Genomic DNA, 15,651 nt, shown 5'->3' on the forward strand with positions numbered 1-15,651 from the left:
TGGGGCGATGTGCAAGAACCCAGTGAACGTGGTGAAGTGACGTAAGCAAGGTGCGACATCTCGTCGCGGGCAGGCTCATTAGTTTGCGAACGGATCGCGCTCCCGCGCTCCCCCGCGCCCAGGGCCGCAGTTTGTCAGAGAAGCCCCTATGGCGCGGCGAGCACACGGGCCTCGGCCGTGACACAGTTGCGCCGCCGGCCGCTATATAGCGCCTCGCGCGCTCCGCCGCCGCTGTCTGCAGACATGAGCCGCGGCGCCAACTTCCTCCTGCTGCTCTCGCTGGCCGCCTCCGCCGCGGCCACAGCCAACGCCGCCGCCACCGCCGCCTTCCTACCTGTTGGCGACCTCCCACGCTACCAGGTGCGACATCTCTTGTCCAGTTTATAACGCCCTTAAAATCATGTCAGAAAGGTTAGGAAATAGGCGTTCTATAGTGTTCTTTCACTTATTATCGTACTCCTGCCAATATTCCTGCAATTAATCATATGTATACCTGGTATTTCTGAGACACATGGAATCTAATCTTCATATCTGATGGTGATGTAGACCAGGGGGTCTCCAAACTTAATAGTCCGCGGGCCACATTGACTCCTCCACGAAGTCATAAGGGCCAAGATCTACCTAGTGGGATTAAAGCACCCTAGCACTCCACGATCACCATAATGTAAGGCTAAAGGAAAGATGAAATCGCAAAAATCTAAGGTTGTGGGAATAGCTAGCAATGAAACGAACTACGACGTTTATTTAATTACATAATTTTGATTGGTGGACGTACCTGTTGGAAATTCTGCCGTATTTTAGTCTGGCGAATTTCACCGACAAAATAGTATGTCACTGCACATTCTTCACGAAAGCGTCCTGCAAAGTTAACGAAATCTCAAAATCATTGTTAGCGACACTATTACTGCAAGACGTAACAGAGGTAGAGCGTGTCAACGCATTGTTATTTCAAGCGGCGCAAAATTAAGTTTAGTTATGTAGTCTTGTAGCAAGTAGCAGAGCCAATGTCGCGGTGTATTGTTCGCGATAGGCCTCGAAACTCAATTGTTGGCAGTAGAGGTACCACCTCAAATATTTGGCGGGCCGGATACCGGGGATGTCCGGCCAGATAACGGTTTCGGCCCGCGGGCCGTAGTTTAGAGACCCCTGATGTAGACCAATGATTTGAAATTTATACCAGCACCAGGATTCGATCACAGGTCTGTAGTTTGGAGGCAGATATGCTACCATTTATGCCATATTGACACTATAGATACCACAGCTACAGGGAGTAGTCTAGCACGTCTCCCTCCACGATACAAATACCAGCTCATGTCTCAGCCCATTGCTATTCCCCTTCTAAACTCACATCAGTGTTGTCAAGAATATACAGGCAGGATTAACGATATTTCGCTCATTCCTAAGGTGCTAATCCAATATCAGAGAGCCTTGTCAATACTGATGCGGATTTAGAAGGGGAAGATCAATGGGCTGAGGTATGAGTTAGAATTTGTATCGGTGAGGGAGACAGGAGGCATAGAAGGGTCGTCCACGGAGGTGTTTCGTCTGTAGTGCCACTTTGGAGTAACAGGTATCATGTCTATCTGGTTAGCAGGATACCTCTGTTCGAATCCTGGTACTACCACAAATTTTAATCCATTGCAACGGGCTGCATTATTATTCCTGAAATTCAAACTTGTTGGTAAATTCAATATCTAGAAGCATACTGTAGATATGGTGAAGCACTTAACACGAATCTTTCCTTACTATGAAAACGCGGTCAAGCTTTCTGACATAAAATTAATATAATTTGCGGAACTGAAAACAGTCTTTGATCGCAAAATTTTTTTCTATTGTTTTACGGTCAGTTCGCCCAATATGATGGTCCTTAGGTATAGCTTCAAATGGCTCTGAGCAGTATGGGACTTAACTTCTAAGGTCATGAGTCCCCTAGAACTTAGAACTACTTAAACTTAATTAACCTAAGGACATCACACACATCCATGCGCGAGACAGGATTCGAACCTGCGACCGTAGCGGTCGCGCTGTTCCGCGACTAGAACCACTCGGCCACCCCGGCCGGCCGGTTATTAGGTATGCTAATCTCCCTAAACTAGTACGTAACACGTAAAAAAATCTTCTTTTTCTTCTTGGTTGGCTCTAGTCCTTGAAGAACTTTGGCCTTCTGTATCCCCTGCCTCCATTCTTTTCTGTCCATCGCCTTCCCTCTCCAATTTCTTATTCCCATCGCCTTTAGTTCTTCTTCCATATCCTCCAGTCACTTTCACCTGGGTCTACGTCTTCTCCTTCTTCCGTCAGGTTTTCCCAAGGAAACTTTCTTGACACTCCGAGTTTTTGACATTCTCAGTATATGTCGTGCCCATCTTATTCTTCCCTGATTAGTTTTAACAATAATATCCATCTGTCCAAAAAATGTTTGTAGTTCTACATTTGTCTTTACTCTCCAGCCATCTTCCGCTCTCACTGCTCCAAAAATCCTTCTCAGTATCTTTCTTTCCCATCTCAATAACCAGTTCTCCTCCTTTAATGTCAATACCCAGCCTTATGATCCATATATTACTATAGGTCTTAATATGGTCTTGCATATTTTGATTTTTGTATTTCTACTAACATTCTTGGAATTAAATACATTCTTCAAGCCAAAATAGCAACGATTTTCACTCACTATCCTTTCTTAACTTTCTACTGCTACCTTATTGTCCTCCGTTATTACAGAACCTAAATATTTAAATGTTTTCACTCTTTCATATTCTTTCCCATTCATTACTATTGAATTCTTTTGTCCGTTTATATTGGTCTCCCCCATCACCATATACTTTGTTTTGTTTATGTTTACTTCTAAACCTACATCTCTTGCTGCTTCCTCTAACGTATCGTAGTTCCCCTTTAGTGCCCTTGCGTTCGTTGCCATGAATGCTACGTCATCCGCATATGCAACCACTTGAACTTGCCGATTAAGTATTGTTCCTTCTTCTACTCAACTTTTATTCAGAGTGAAAACGATAACTGGACAACGGCCTTGCCGCAGTGGTGCCACAGGTTCCCATCAGATCACCGAAATTAAGCGCTGTCGGGACTGGCTACCACTTGTATTGGTGACGATCCAGGACTGGTAAGGGAGATGCACTCAGCCCTTGTGCCGCCAGTTGAGGAGCTACTCAACTGAGAAGTGCAGCTCCGAGCACGAAATCTAATTAAGCCCAGGGGACCGACGTGCTGACCACATGCTCGTCCATATTCGCATCCAATGACGCCTATCGGTTGAGGATGGCACGGCGGTCGGTCGGTACCGTAAGGCCTTCCGGGGCCAGTTGGGACGGAGTTAATTTTAGTTTAGTAAACGGTAGCTACTTACAGTAGCTAGCTACTTACAGTATACCACAATGTGTAGGGTAAATCGAGACGAGCAATTTAATACAGGAAATGACCTCAAATTGGCCGGCAAAAGGCACCTGAGCTACAGAGCAGTTGCACGGATTTTCAGTATGCTCTCGCTCTCTTAGGCCGTCGGTTAGTCGGCTGTTTCGTTGACATTATTAGTCTAAAATTTGCCGTGAGGATAATGAAAGAAAAAAGAATTTCGTAAACGTAGCGCAGAAAATAATTAAGTTTACAATTACATGCAAAGTTAGCCATTACAGACAAAGTAGTTTCATAGTAACAATTTCGTTGCTAATTTTATGCTGTTAAAACTCATAACATTTTGAGGTAAAACATACACAAAAATCAGTTTTACATTTTGTAAGTGCAAGAACAACGGGTTTGTTCCCTAACGAAGTGTTGTACGCCCTCTGCAATTCTTAATCTATATAAACGATGTTTGCACATGACTCTGTCTTTCACCGTTTAGTAAAGTAATCAGATCAAAACGAACTCCAAAAGGATTTGATCTAAATGGTGCAAAAAGTGCCAGTTGATCCTAAGCAAAAAAAAAGTACGAAGTCCTCCACATAAGTACTAAAAAAGTTGCGTCGAATTTCGATTAAATGATAAAACATTAAAAAAACTTTAGAGATAGAAGATTCAACAAAATACTTAGGGATTACAATTCCGAACAACTTAAATTGGAACCATTACATAGCAACTGTGGTTGGGAAGGCGAACCAAACATTACGTTTATTGGCGGAATTCTTAAAGGACGCGCCAGACCTACTGAAGCGAGTGCCCACACTACACTAGTTCGTTCTCGTCTGGAGTATTGCAGCATGGTGCGGAATTCTTACCATATAGGATTGACGGAGCATATCGAAAAAGTTCAGTGAAGGGCAGCTCGTCTTGTGTTATTGGGAAATAGGAGTAAGCCGTGCATTGATAAACTCGGTGTTGAGTGTTGTCCTTAGGTTAGTTAGGTTTAAGTAGTTCTAAGTTCTAGGGGACTGATGACCATAGATGTTAAGTCCCAGAGTGCTCAGAGCCATTTTCTTTTCATTGATAAGCGAGTTGAAAGAATTTCTTATTTGCTACGAGACCTTTCCGTGAAATAACAATCGTCAACTTTTTCTTCCGAGCGACAAAATATTTTTTTGACGTCCATCTCTATAGGCAGAAATGTCCATTGTAATAAAGTAAGAGAAATCAACGTTCGCACGGTAAGATTCAAGTACCCATTTCTTTCACGTGTTTTTCGAGAGTGGAATCATGTAGATGAATATATAGACAAATTCAGGAGTTAGTGATCCACAATGATCAACACAACTATTGTTTCAGTATGTAAAACTTAAGTAAATCCACAGTTTGTGATTTAAGTGCGTTGTCGTGGAGTACTGGTCAACATCTCCTGTTTTTGTGGACTTGTAAGGTGTATTAATGTGAGTGCAAGTGATTGGAACGCAGAGTCCTCGGACGGGAGTGTGGAGCGGTTAACTAGCTGAAGGGGATCTTGATGAAATAGGTAGGCGTGGGGGACAGGGGGGTTTACTGCAAGTAAATAAAATATATTTTCTACTGTGTAAATTTGAAGTGTTTTGATTTTGAAACGCTTTGCAGTTTTGAAATGTTACTCCAGTTTCCCTTAGAGAAGGCTTTAGCGGAAGTTCCAAGGAGCTAATTGGAGACGATGTACTGTCAGTGGTGTACTTTTGTCAGTCCAAAGGCCCACTAGGGGGATACATTTGAGTGTATCTAGACTGATGCACGAATAGTGAACATTTAAGCCATGTCTTGCGGGTCAACGTGCGACTGATGACCTTCGTTGAAACTGTTTCAGAAGATTAACACTGCCGAGAATTGTTCAGAGTCCATACATAAACGTTTCCTTGCTAATCAGTGCGTTAATATGGCACATAAACTGGATGGCATGCCGCATATCGTTAGGAGCTCGCGGATGCACCACAGACGTCAGTGATTCTTCGCGCTTCGTCACATCACAGAGCACAAAGTGAAGAGAGTTTCACTGGTTCATAATCACTGCGCTCTGTCTTTAGACATTATTGCGGAGTTCAAATCAATATGCGAGTTGAAATTACTTTACTTAACTTCTGGATAGGATGATGAGCACTTGACGAGAAGTACATAAAGCTCCTGCACCTTCCACACAGTCTTTATTTTCACACACTTTCATCGTCCATTCTCATGATCAGTATTTCTAGAAAGCGTGTACCGCGCAAGGTCCTCAGTTCAATCTGTTCAATTTTTATGGCCAATGAACCTATCTTTAAACATTCGCCATACTCCCCACCTATTTTTTCTTGTCCCTCCTCAACGCATATTCTTAAACTGGCTACTTTTCATATGCCAACTGTTAAGAGAACCTGATGAAGACGTGTCTATTGCCGTACATCACTGTACTTTAACGGATACATATGACTCATTCGTCGCACTTGTATGGTATTCGTTCGAAGAAAATAGTGAATCACGAGTAAACAGAAACTATCTTTGCGAAGCATTTTTAGGCTAGTCTCTACACAGAACAATGTGCTCGGTTATGAGGATGCAAGGTTCGCGATAACCCGATATCGTTAAGCCTCATAAGTGAGAGTTACAGCTTTAAGATAAACATGGGCTTTGCTGTCGATGCAAAGTTTCCTTCATTCTTTTGCAGCTCGATGGAGCACGAAAAGCAATCTTCGGCAAGGTTCTGCCTTTTAGTGAAAGTGTCCGTTTCGCAACAATTATAGCGTGAAAGTTTTATCAGAGCGAGAGGTGTTTTTGTTTCTGTCACTGGCATTTATTGCAGGCAGCTGGCAGTGTCGTTGGATTTTATCTGTCAGATATAAAAAAAAAAAACAGTCTTTACTGACTAATTATACTATTCTTAATTTATTTCCACCTATTAAAATGATAAACCCGTTGCATTGTCTTCATTCTCTTTAATCATCATTCAGAGCTTGTGGAACCCACAAAAATGTTCTCTGCGGAATGGAAAGAAATTTTCACTTGTATGACTTCCTGGCTTGCAGGCTCCAACAGCTACAGTACGTTCTGACAAGTGAAAATAGGGAAACCCCAAGCGATGCGTTCTAACACGACTTTGTGCATTCGTAATTAAACGGACACTTGACGCAAATTAGAGCTGACATTCTTTCTTCATGCTGTCTCATACACGTTCAGTCGTTATTTTAAGAACCGTACTCTCGCGACGCTCAAGCGCAGTTGGAAACGCACTTGTTCCTTGCACGCCTGTGTCCTGGTGGAGGAGGAGGAGGTTAGTCTTTAAAAACCCCATCGACATGTGTGTTGATGCACCGGTTTCTATTCTGTAATGGAATAACGTGCAATGGAGCAACTTGTCGTCTTGCAAAATTTACTTGTAAGTCACAAACATACTGCTCTGAGATACAATTCGTCTGTATAACAGACTGGTATAGCAGTCAAATTTTAAATACAGGAATCTAGCAGACCAGTAAGCACGAAATATGAGAAGAGAACCGTTGTGAATGTTATAATGCAGCCTGGCAAAAGGGAATAGTAGAAGTTATGTAAAGTATTTCTTCTGTATGTTGAAATTTCTGTCACTGTTGCTTACAGTAGTCGCTGTCGGAAATAAAAACCTCTATACCTTGTATTTCTGTTACAGCCTGCTGAGAATTCGTCTATCGACGACATTTATGACGACGTATCGCACGGTCAGGGCAACGACGATGATGACATACCATTCCCGGAAATACAGGTTAGTACTGAAGCAAATTCTGTAGTTCCGTGCACGCAGAATGTAAATATCACCAGGCAACATCGGAAACACTATGGTTATTTCCATCCTTAAACATTTCGTAGTATCTACCACTTTTTCTCCTAATTTAATATAGGAATCTGGCGCGGCTTCAAATCTTTTTCATTTAACTGTTGCCAATAAAGCTCAAGTGATGAGTGGAATTTACCCTCACGAAACTAGGTTGCCGATAAATGTCTCCTTCTCGGTTCTCTTCCTATTCCAGTGACAAACATTTAGAATTCGACATCACTTTAGATCAACATTGCCACCTGCTTCTTCCACAACACATCCACCTCTTAATTTTATAATTTTGCTCTATAAGGGGTATCCAGAGAAACATACTTCTTTTCCATCTTCTGCTTTCTATCCTTCATTTCTGCGAATCGTGGGTAAATTAATGCGCGTTCGTCAATAAATACAAGCAAGTTGGAAAATAAACATCTTTTTAAAAGGTTTTAGGTGTGGAACCCAAAATGTAAGGTGTTATTATTATTTAGATAATGTAGTATTAGAGAGTAGTGTACTTTCTTTTCTGAAAAATTTCATACCTGAGAAACGTTTTCAGACTTTCCGGCCACTAGTCAAATTTTATTTTCCATGTCAGTGATTACACTGGGGTTGAACTGACTCGCGCCTGCAAGAGCTCTTCGAATACAAAAAATAGCCTTCCTTTTAAACGAGCCCTCATGAGTGGAAACAAGTAGTCGCATGGGGCATCTGTAAATATAGAACTATAGGAATAATGTTTAAGAGTTTTACTGCTTGTGACAGGTAAATAGTTAATTCAGATGTCAATTATTGCGCAGGTACGTTGTCGTGATGAAGGAATGTACTGTTTGGTTAGATCTTTTGCGAAGTGTTATATGCGTAAGGAAATGAGGTAGATATTATTTGTCGTAGAGCGCCTCAGTGAGTTGTTTACGTGTCGATAACCACGCGTATCAACATTTCCATCACGACAAGAAAATAGAAAATAAAAGGAAAGAGTGAAAAAGAAATAACAAATTTTCTCGAAAAGCTAGGAGTTTCGGACCGTGACATATTCACACCTCGTCTTCAGACACCTAACTTCTGTCTTGCAACTTGGTTGGAACGGGATTTTCCGCAGGTCTGCTCACCGCAAATAATTATACAGGGTATTCTCACCACAGGAAAGAAAGCTGAAAATTCTTTGCATTTTTCTTCGTCATACGATACAACTTGCTACCTCCTGCTCTGCCATTTTCTGATACCCACAACCAAAAGAAAAGCTAACTAAACTCCGTCCGAACAGGCCTTGGAAGGTCCAGTGGCACCGACCGGCCTCCCCGTCATCCTCAGCCCACAGGCGTCACTAGTTGCGGATATGGAGGGGTGATCTGATGGGAACCGGTGTTACCACTCCGGCAAGGCAGTTGCCACTTTCACAATACTGATTTCCCAAAAGAAATAGCTATAACCTGTAGGGAATGACGAGCAACGTGGTCTACAACATGTACAAGAACCAAACGGGAATAATAAGAAAGAAGACCAAAACCGAAGAGCTCGGATTAAAAAAGTCGTAAGAAAGGGGTGCAGAGACTGTCCAACCTATATACTGAGAAACAATGAAGAAAATAAATGAATGCGTGATTAAATTCAAAGTGGAAGGATACCAATGATAAAATTAGCTAATTAAATTCTTGTCGTCTGTGAAAATAAAGAAGAAATCCAGGACACGTTGATTCAAATAAATGGATTACTCAACGTGGAATATAGATCGATAGAAAATTAAAAAAGACGCAAGTACTGAGGACAAGCATAAATGAGATTGAGATTAACGAGAAACTTAATATCGCAGTTGGGGATTACGTAGTACACGCAGTGAAGAGATTCAAGCGTCTCGGAAGCAGAATAACACATGGTGGACTGCTCATGGAGGACATAAGAAGCAGACTAGCACAAGAAAAGACAGAATTTCTCGCCAAAGAAGCCTACTAGTATCAAACAAAGGCGTTCATTTGTGATAGAAACTTTCGCAAATGAACGTATAGACCATAGTATTCCGAGAAAGTGGATCACGGACTTGGTAAAATCGTTAACGGTGACGACAGAAGTGTTTCAGAGATAGTGTTACTGAAAGACAATGAAAATTGAATGGACTGATAAGAAATGAAGATGTTCTCCATAGAATCGATGACGAAAGGAATACATGGAGAACACTCGTTAGGACAAGAGATAGAACAAGAGAGAGGATTTTCCGACATTTGTTAAGACATCGGGGAATAATTTGCATGGTAGTAGAGGAGGCTGTAAAGTGCAGTAACTGTAGAGGACATCAGAGAGTGGGATATACACAAGACATAATTGAGTATGTTGTATGTAAGAGCTGCTGTAAGACGAGATTAGAGATTATCACAGCAGAGGAAATCAGGGCGCAAATGTCAGAAGGATGCAGACCCTTCCCCGTTCCCCGCCTTGCCACCTTCCCAAAAAAGCAGTATTCCTGGACGACCCACACTCACACTTGCGTTTTGTGTTTCAGAACGGTTATTCCGAAAACAAGTGGTCATTTACACAATGGCTATTGTACTTACACTTGTTTTTTTTTGTGTTGCAGACCGATTACTCCGAAAACAAGCTGTCATTTACGCAATGGGTCTTGTACTCACACATGTTTTTTTGTGTTGCAGAACGATTATGCCGAAAATAAGTGGTCATTTACGCAATGGTTCTTGAGCATCGTGGGGCCATTTGGATTCTGGACCTCACCTGGGGGTACGGACGATGTTGACCTCAAGCCACCGGAACGCTGCGAACCGTGCTGTAAGTTATTTTCACAGACACAATAGTTACACTTTCAATTCCAGGTCTTGGTGCCGTATTTGCTCTTACAAGCTCTGCATCGTCTAAGAAGAGCATCTAAACTCTGACTCCGAAATTATTCTTGTGCATTCGCTTGCTTTAGAAATATACTCGGTCAGAGATAGCCATGGTATCGAAATAGCACAATTTTTTCCTCTTATACGTAGCAATGTAGAGCCAATTAACGACTCACCACTCACAATACAATACTCACATTACTCGTGGTCCATTTTTTGTTGCCTCTCTTCACTACTTACTTCCAATAAAATCGACAAAAGCTCTAAACAACTAATTTACTGCAGTAATACTGAATTCAAGAGAAAGTAATCCCTAGATACACAGTTTCTAAAATATATACTCACCATGGCAAATTAAAGCCTCGCCTCTCTCATGTATAAACTGAAGATCCTGTCGCCTACAGTGGTTTCCACAAATGAGAAATAACAAAAGTCAAAAATTTATGTTTCGTTGGTCATGACGAGTAGCCAAAGTGACACGACACAGAGTGAAGGAAACACACATACACATAGTTCCAAATAATAAATTTATTTTCAAACCATGTTGATTTCCAAAATGGATACGTCAGGTGTAATGAAAAAACTTCTGTGTAAGGTTCGATTACCCCAGGCATCAACAGATATCCCCCAGCGGTGTTTAATATTAGTGTCCTATAGAAAGATAACGGCACTATCGCTGCAAAGTTTCTCTTAACACGAGAAGTGCGAGAAAAAGACTGCGAGAAGTGAAATGCTTCCAGAAGTTATCACAAAGATACTGTAACACTTTTAGGTCAGGAGACTGAGCTGGTCAATTCATTCAAGAAATGTTCGTCTGTCGTTTTGCACATGAAAGTCTGTCGTTATGCACATGAAAGTCATTGTGAGTGGGAATGACATGTCATAGATAAAATATGTAGTTTGTAATGGATGTTAGGCGGCACTGTTATAACAGACTGGCAGACTATACCAATAAAGTTTGAAGATTTCTTCAAATTTCTGTATAGTGTAGCTAAGAAATGAACACTCGGGTAATAAACTACGCGAAAATTTGCAGTTCGGAAGTACTACCAGAGAACTGCGGAAAACATTTCGGCTCAAGGAAAGAGGAGAAAGCCATGGGAACGGCGAGATAACAAACGAAATAAAAACAAGAGCAGAGATGGTGGAAGCAAAACTAGCAGTCATTCAACGAATGTTTCTGAAGAGGATGATACCTGGTAGTTAGCACACTGTACAAATTGTTATTTTCCGCAAGAAATGGAATATGGGAAGTATGAAGCACTACAGAACAGTTACTCTTTTGTCGGTGGCATACGAGATTTTTACAAAAATCCATACTAATCGTCTCGAAAAATTTAATTAGAGAAAAGAAAATGGGTGTAGCGCAATTGACTGTCTACATATTGAAAGGTGAAGAAAGAAGCAACGCACATCAGTTACCATTCTGTATGAGGCTAGAAAAATATGACAAAATGTCTGACTGTCACGAGAAAACCTGTGATTGCAGTACTTGAGAGCCAAGCGATAGATTACACCTTCATCTGTTTCTTGACAAGAAGGGTGAAGCTTCCATTTAATTACATCAAGAGAGATAAAAGTTCAGAACTGAGAAAGAAGTCAGGCAAGGTGCGTCCGTTTCACCAAAACTATTTTCTGCAGTCTTGAAAGACGACCTCAGATCATTAAATTTGGGCGAAACAGGAATACACGGAAATGGACCTTACATGGACCCACTGCTATATGCAGATGATATTGTTTTGTTTGCTTCGGATCCAGAAGAACTTCAGCAAAGGATGGAGAAACTGTAGAGAACAAGTATGATAGTAGGCCTGAATATTAATTACAGTAACAACAAAAATACGTGTAATAAGTATGCTGATAGGAAAACAGGAAAATCTGCTGATGAAATTAAGCAGATGTCGAATTTTTATACTGAGGTCAACTGAAAACAATGGAGTGGCGTTGACTTCATTTTAGAAGCTAAGTGCTGCATTCAGAAGTATATTTGCATTGAGCCTTGAAAGGAAGGTCTATAACCAGTGCGTATTGTCCTTACTAATTTACGGATGTGAATCATGAACATTGAAAACACAAACAGTTCAAAACTGAAGGCCACGCAACGAACAATGGAACGATGCGTGTTGAACATAACAAGAAGGAATATAAAAGCAAAGAAATGGGTAAGATAAAAGACAGAAGTGAAGTACATGTTAGTGACTACTACGAAGCTGAAGTGTGCTGGGCATGTACCGAGACGATATATGGGTGATAGACGAAGGAGATTCAGAGACGGATTCCTCGTGATGAGACTAGAGGGGAAAGATGCATCCATGAGTTAGAGAAGTATTCAGGTCAAATTTGGATTTGAACAACTGAATATCATGCTAACTGATGATAAATGGCTGATGAAGATGAGAGAAAAATGCAGGGATTTGAATGAACCGCAAAATAAATTCTGTCAAACGGAACTTAAGCGTTACCTACAAATCAGCATCGATAATGAACCTGTAGAGGTTCAGTCAGGAATATAAATTTATGGCTGTGTCATTGCTGCCGCCACCGAAACTTCGGACACGGAACAGAATGAGAGCGTGGAGCAAGACGCGAGTGACAAGCAGGCGCGGATCCTGGGTTCGGTCCTGTGGAGGGGTGAAGGGAAGGGACACGGTTTGCTACCGTCTCCCCACCTCCACCCAACACCCCGAAATATAAATTAACGCCACTCTCATTTTAACGAACCACAGATGAATTCGCATTTAATAATAATACTAATAATAAATATAAAATATACTAATAACAATAATAATAATTTATGACACAATAATAATAAGTCAAACAACACATAAACATCTGTAGCGACGTTAGAAAACGGAGGTTAAGATTCTATGGACACATTAAAAGAGCGAACCTAGACGGATTTATGAAGCAAATAGTCGAATCTTTGACAACAGGAGTAAAACTTAAACTGAGACTACAAAATTATTTGGTGAAATCAAAGCTGAACTGAAATTGGGAGGAATTACACCAGAAGATGACCAAAACCGTGAAATCCACAGGTCCAAAATTCACAAACAGAAGGTAAGGTGTCAGGCAAATCCAACACCTTACATGAAAACCCTGACATCATAAGCAAATCCAGTAGTATGTCACATAGCTCGGAATAAATCGTGACATTAAATTAACCAAAGTAATACGAGTAACGAGTGAGCAAATGGAATACCACAGACTAACACAAGAATGCCTAAATGCATGTCGTACCTTCCCACCGTGAGGCAGACGCAGTTCCGAGGGGAGAAACGAGGACAGAAGCCGAGAGCAGAACCGTGTTAAGCTAGATAAGGGAGGGGCTGGGCACCCACGCCGCGAGCCTACCTGTACGACTATACAACCCGCACGTTTTAGCGTGAGGATTTTTCGCGTCTCAGGTACGTCAAGGACCACCCCCAGCCCATGTTAAAAGCTAGAGCCCTCCAGAAAAGCAGTATAGATCTTACGATAACACAAAAAGGGCCACTACCACCCGCAAGTTTTAGCGTGAGACTTTTTCGCGTATCTGTTACATTAGGACAATCCTCCAGCCCATGTTAAAAGATAGAGCCCTCCAGAAGAACAGTATAGATCTCACGATAACGCTAAAAGGACCACATCAGCTGCAGGTTTTAGCGTGAGACTTTTTAGCGTCTCTGTTACGTTGCAAACTTTAAAAACATTGCCCCACCACGAAAAGTATAACGTTTCTCATTGGATGGACAGAATTTTTGTAGGCGGAGCTTAAGGTTAACATTGAGACCCTGATTGGTCAGATGAAAACATAGCCAGATAGTTTTTTTTAAACTAACTTCGGTAAATTGTAGTAAGGAGAAGTTAGGAGAGTTCGTTCCGAGACGGCGAGCTGGATGGCTGCTGCGCCGGCCGCTGCCGCCCTGACGCTGCTTAAACACCGACAAGGTAATGAACGCACGCGATGCCGCATTTTTGAGCGCATAAGGCTTCACTCAGAACTGTAGAAGTCTCATCTGTTACACCCCCTTTTTGCGTAATACTAGTGTCGATCGTTAATTAAAACTCATGGTGTTCACATTTGCCATTTGAAGTGAAAATCTGAAACGCGATACTTTTTCTCTTTTATATAGTTATTGAGAAGCCACATCAGCCACTGTAATTTACGACAAGTTAAATAAGTAATTAAAGATAATTGAGGGTCACTGTAGACCATTTTTATAGTTTTCTCTTTTGTGAAACTTAAATTAAACCTAGATTATAGATGTGATATGGCATAGGTCATCCTTCGATCGATTGTAGAACTTGGAAACCCATTCAGGGAATATTCGTTCACATTTTTGTTGAACGCAGTTGGTTTTTACCATCCTGTATTAAAACATTTCCTTTTATCAATAGTGCAATTTATAAATGATGTTTTGTGAGTAGGATAAAGTTACCAATGGTAAACTTAACTGATTTTTCGACGTTATTTTACCAGCTAACTAAAAATAGGAAAGCCTTGAACCCTTTCCACTAAATTTAGTTAGTATTAAGATTCTTTTACAGGGAGTGCAGTGGAGCTGACGCTGAGATCATTAAGCATTTGATTATATCATCGCTAGTCTCACTGAACTCTTCTGAATTCTACATGTCATGTGTGGTCTGGCGTCTCCTTACCAGCAACAGGTCCCAGGTTCAAACTAGTTAATTCCCTAAAAAAACACGCTCAGAGCGTCGTTGCGCGAAAGTGGTAGGGAGACACGATATAGAACAATCAGACACCACCATGAATGTTTAGAAGAAAGCTGGCCAAGAGGAAAAACCAAAGAAGACGACTGGGACAACGTGGTCTCAATGGAGAAAGGAAGCTCACAGGAAGACAGTGGATGAAACATGGGCATAAAGGGAAGCAGACGCCCATCCCTAAGTACAGAGTGTTCACAGTGTCCCATTAGCCCTTATCGCGTGTCCACATTTCCATTGGTCGCCCCATTGTATTAAAGTGGGATCATGGCAGAAGACAGATTTGGGGTAGAGTGAATTCTCTTTAACACTCATTCCAGAGTGTCTGTGTGTACACCATCATTTTCATAACGGAATGTGGTTCTCCTTCATGTACCATGTGGAATTCTCCTCAACGTAAAGTAAATGCACAGTGAAAGACATCCTTAAGCTCGTGAACAGTCATGTAACTTGTGGCAGCAACTTTCTGTTTAATGAACCCTCCACAATGCATCGTCACTATATGATAGATAAGGACTTTGGGGTGGCCACTCCAAAAGTGCAGGCAAATAGACAGAACCACAGTCAATCCATTTATCAGGAAATACCTCACTGAGATATTCTCTAACGGCAATAACATAATGGGCTGGTGCTTCATCCTGCTGGAGCCACACACGACTGAACGGTCTCAGATCATGCAGATGTTTGATAAACTTCACCTTCAAAGAAATATTGACCTACAAAGTGCGTTGCAGACATTTAGACCATTTCATGACATGTGGTGGATGGTGTTAAAGTTATTTAAAAAATATGGCTTTTCCTATACTTCAGAAGTAAATGTTTCTTACTTTTGCACTGCCATATATTGAGCACTCCTCCGAGAAAAACACTTTCACCCTTGAAGAAAGAGTTGTAAAGACACCGAGCATTCGCCCACAATTCTGTTGATGTTTTTTTCTGTCACTATCACTCCAT

The 15,651-nt window shown here is 41.4% G+C and overlaps 1 protein-coding gene across 1 annotated transcript in view; it reads left to right on the forward strand.

The window, feature by feature from the left end:
* Positions 1 to 243: 243 nt before the first annotated feature.
* Positions 244 to 15,651, forward strand: part of LOC126267655 (trypsin-1-like) — a 41,751-nt gene continuing 26,343 nt past the window's right edge. Inside the window, exons 1-3 of the mRNA XM_049972955.1 lie at positions 244 to 360; positions 7,016 to 7,108; positions 9,802 to 9,934. Of these exons, the coding sequence (XP_049828912.1) occupies positions 244 to 360; positions 7,016 to 7,108; positions 9,802 to 9,934 (343 nt within the window). The remainder of the gene's footprint in view (positions 361 to 7,015; positions 7,109 to 9,801; positions 9,935 to 15,651) is intronic.

Source organism: Schistocerca gregaria, chromosome 4, assembly GCF_023897955.1.
Source record: "Schistocerca gregaria isolate iqSchGreg1 chromosome 4, iqSchGreg1.2, whole genome shotgun sequence".
NCBI lineage: Eukaryota > Metazoa > Arthropoda > Insecta > Orthoptera > Acrididae > Schistocerca > Schistocerca gregaria.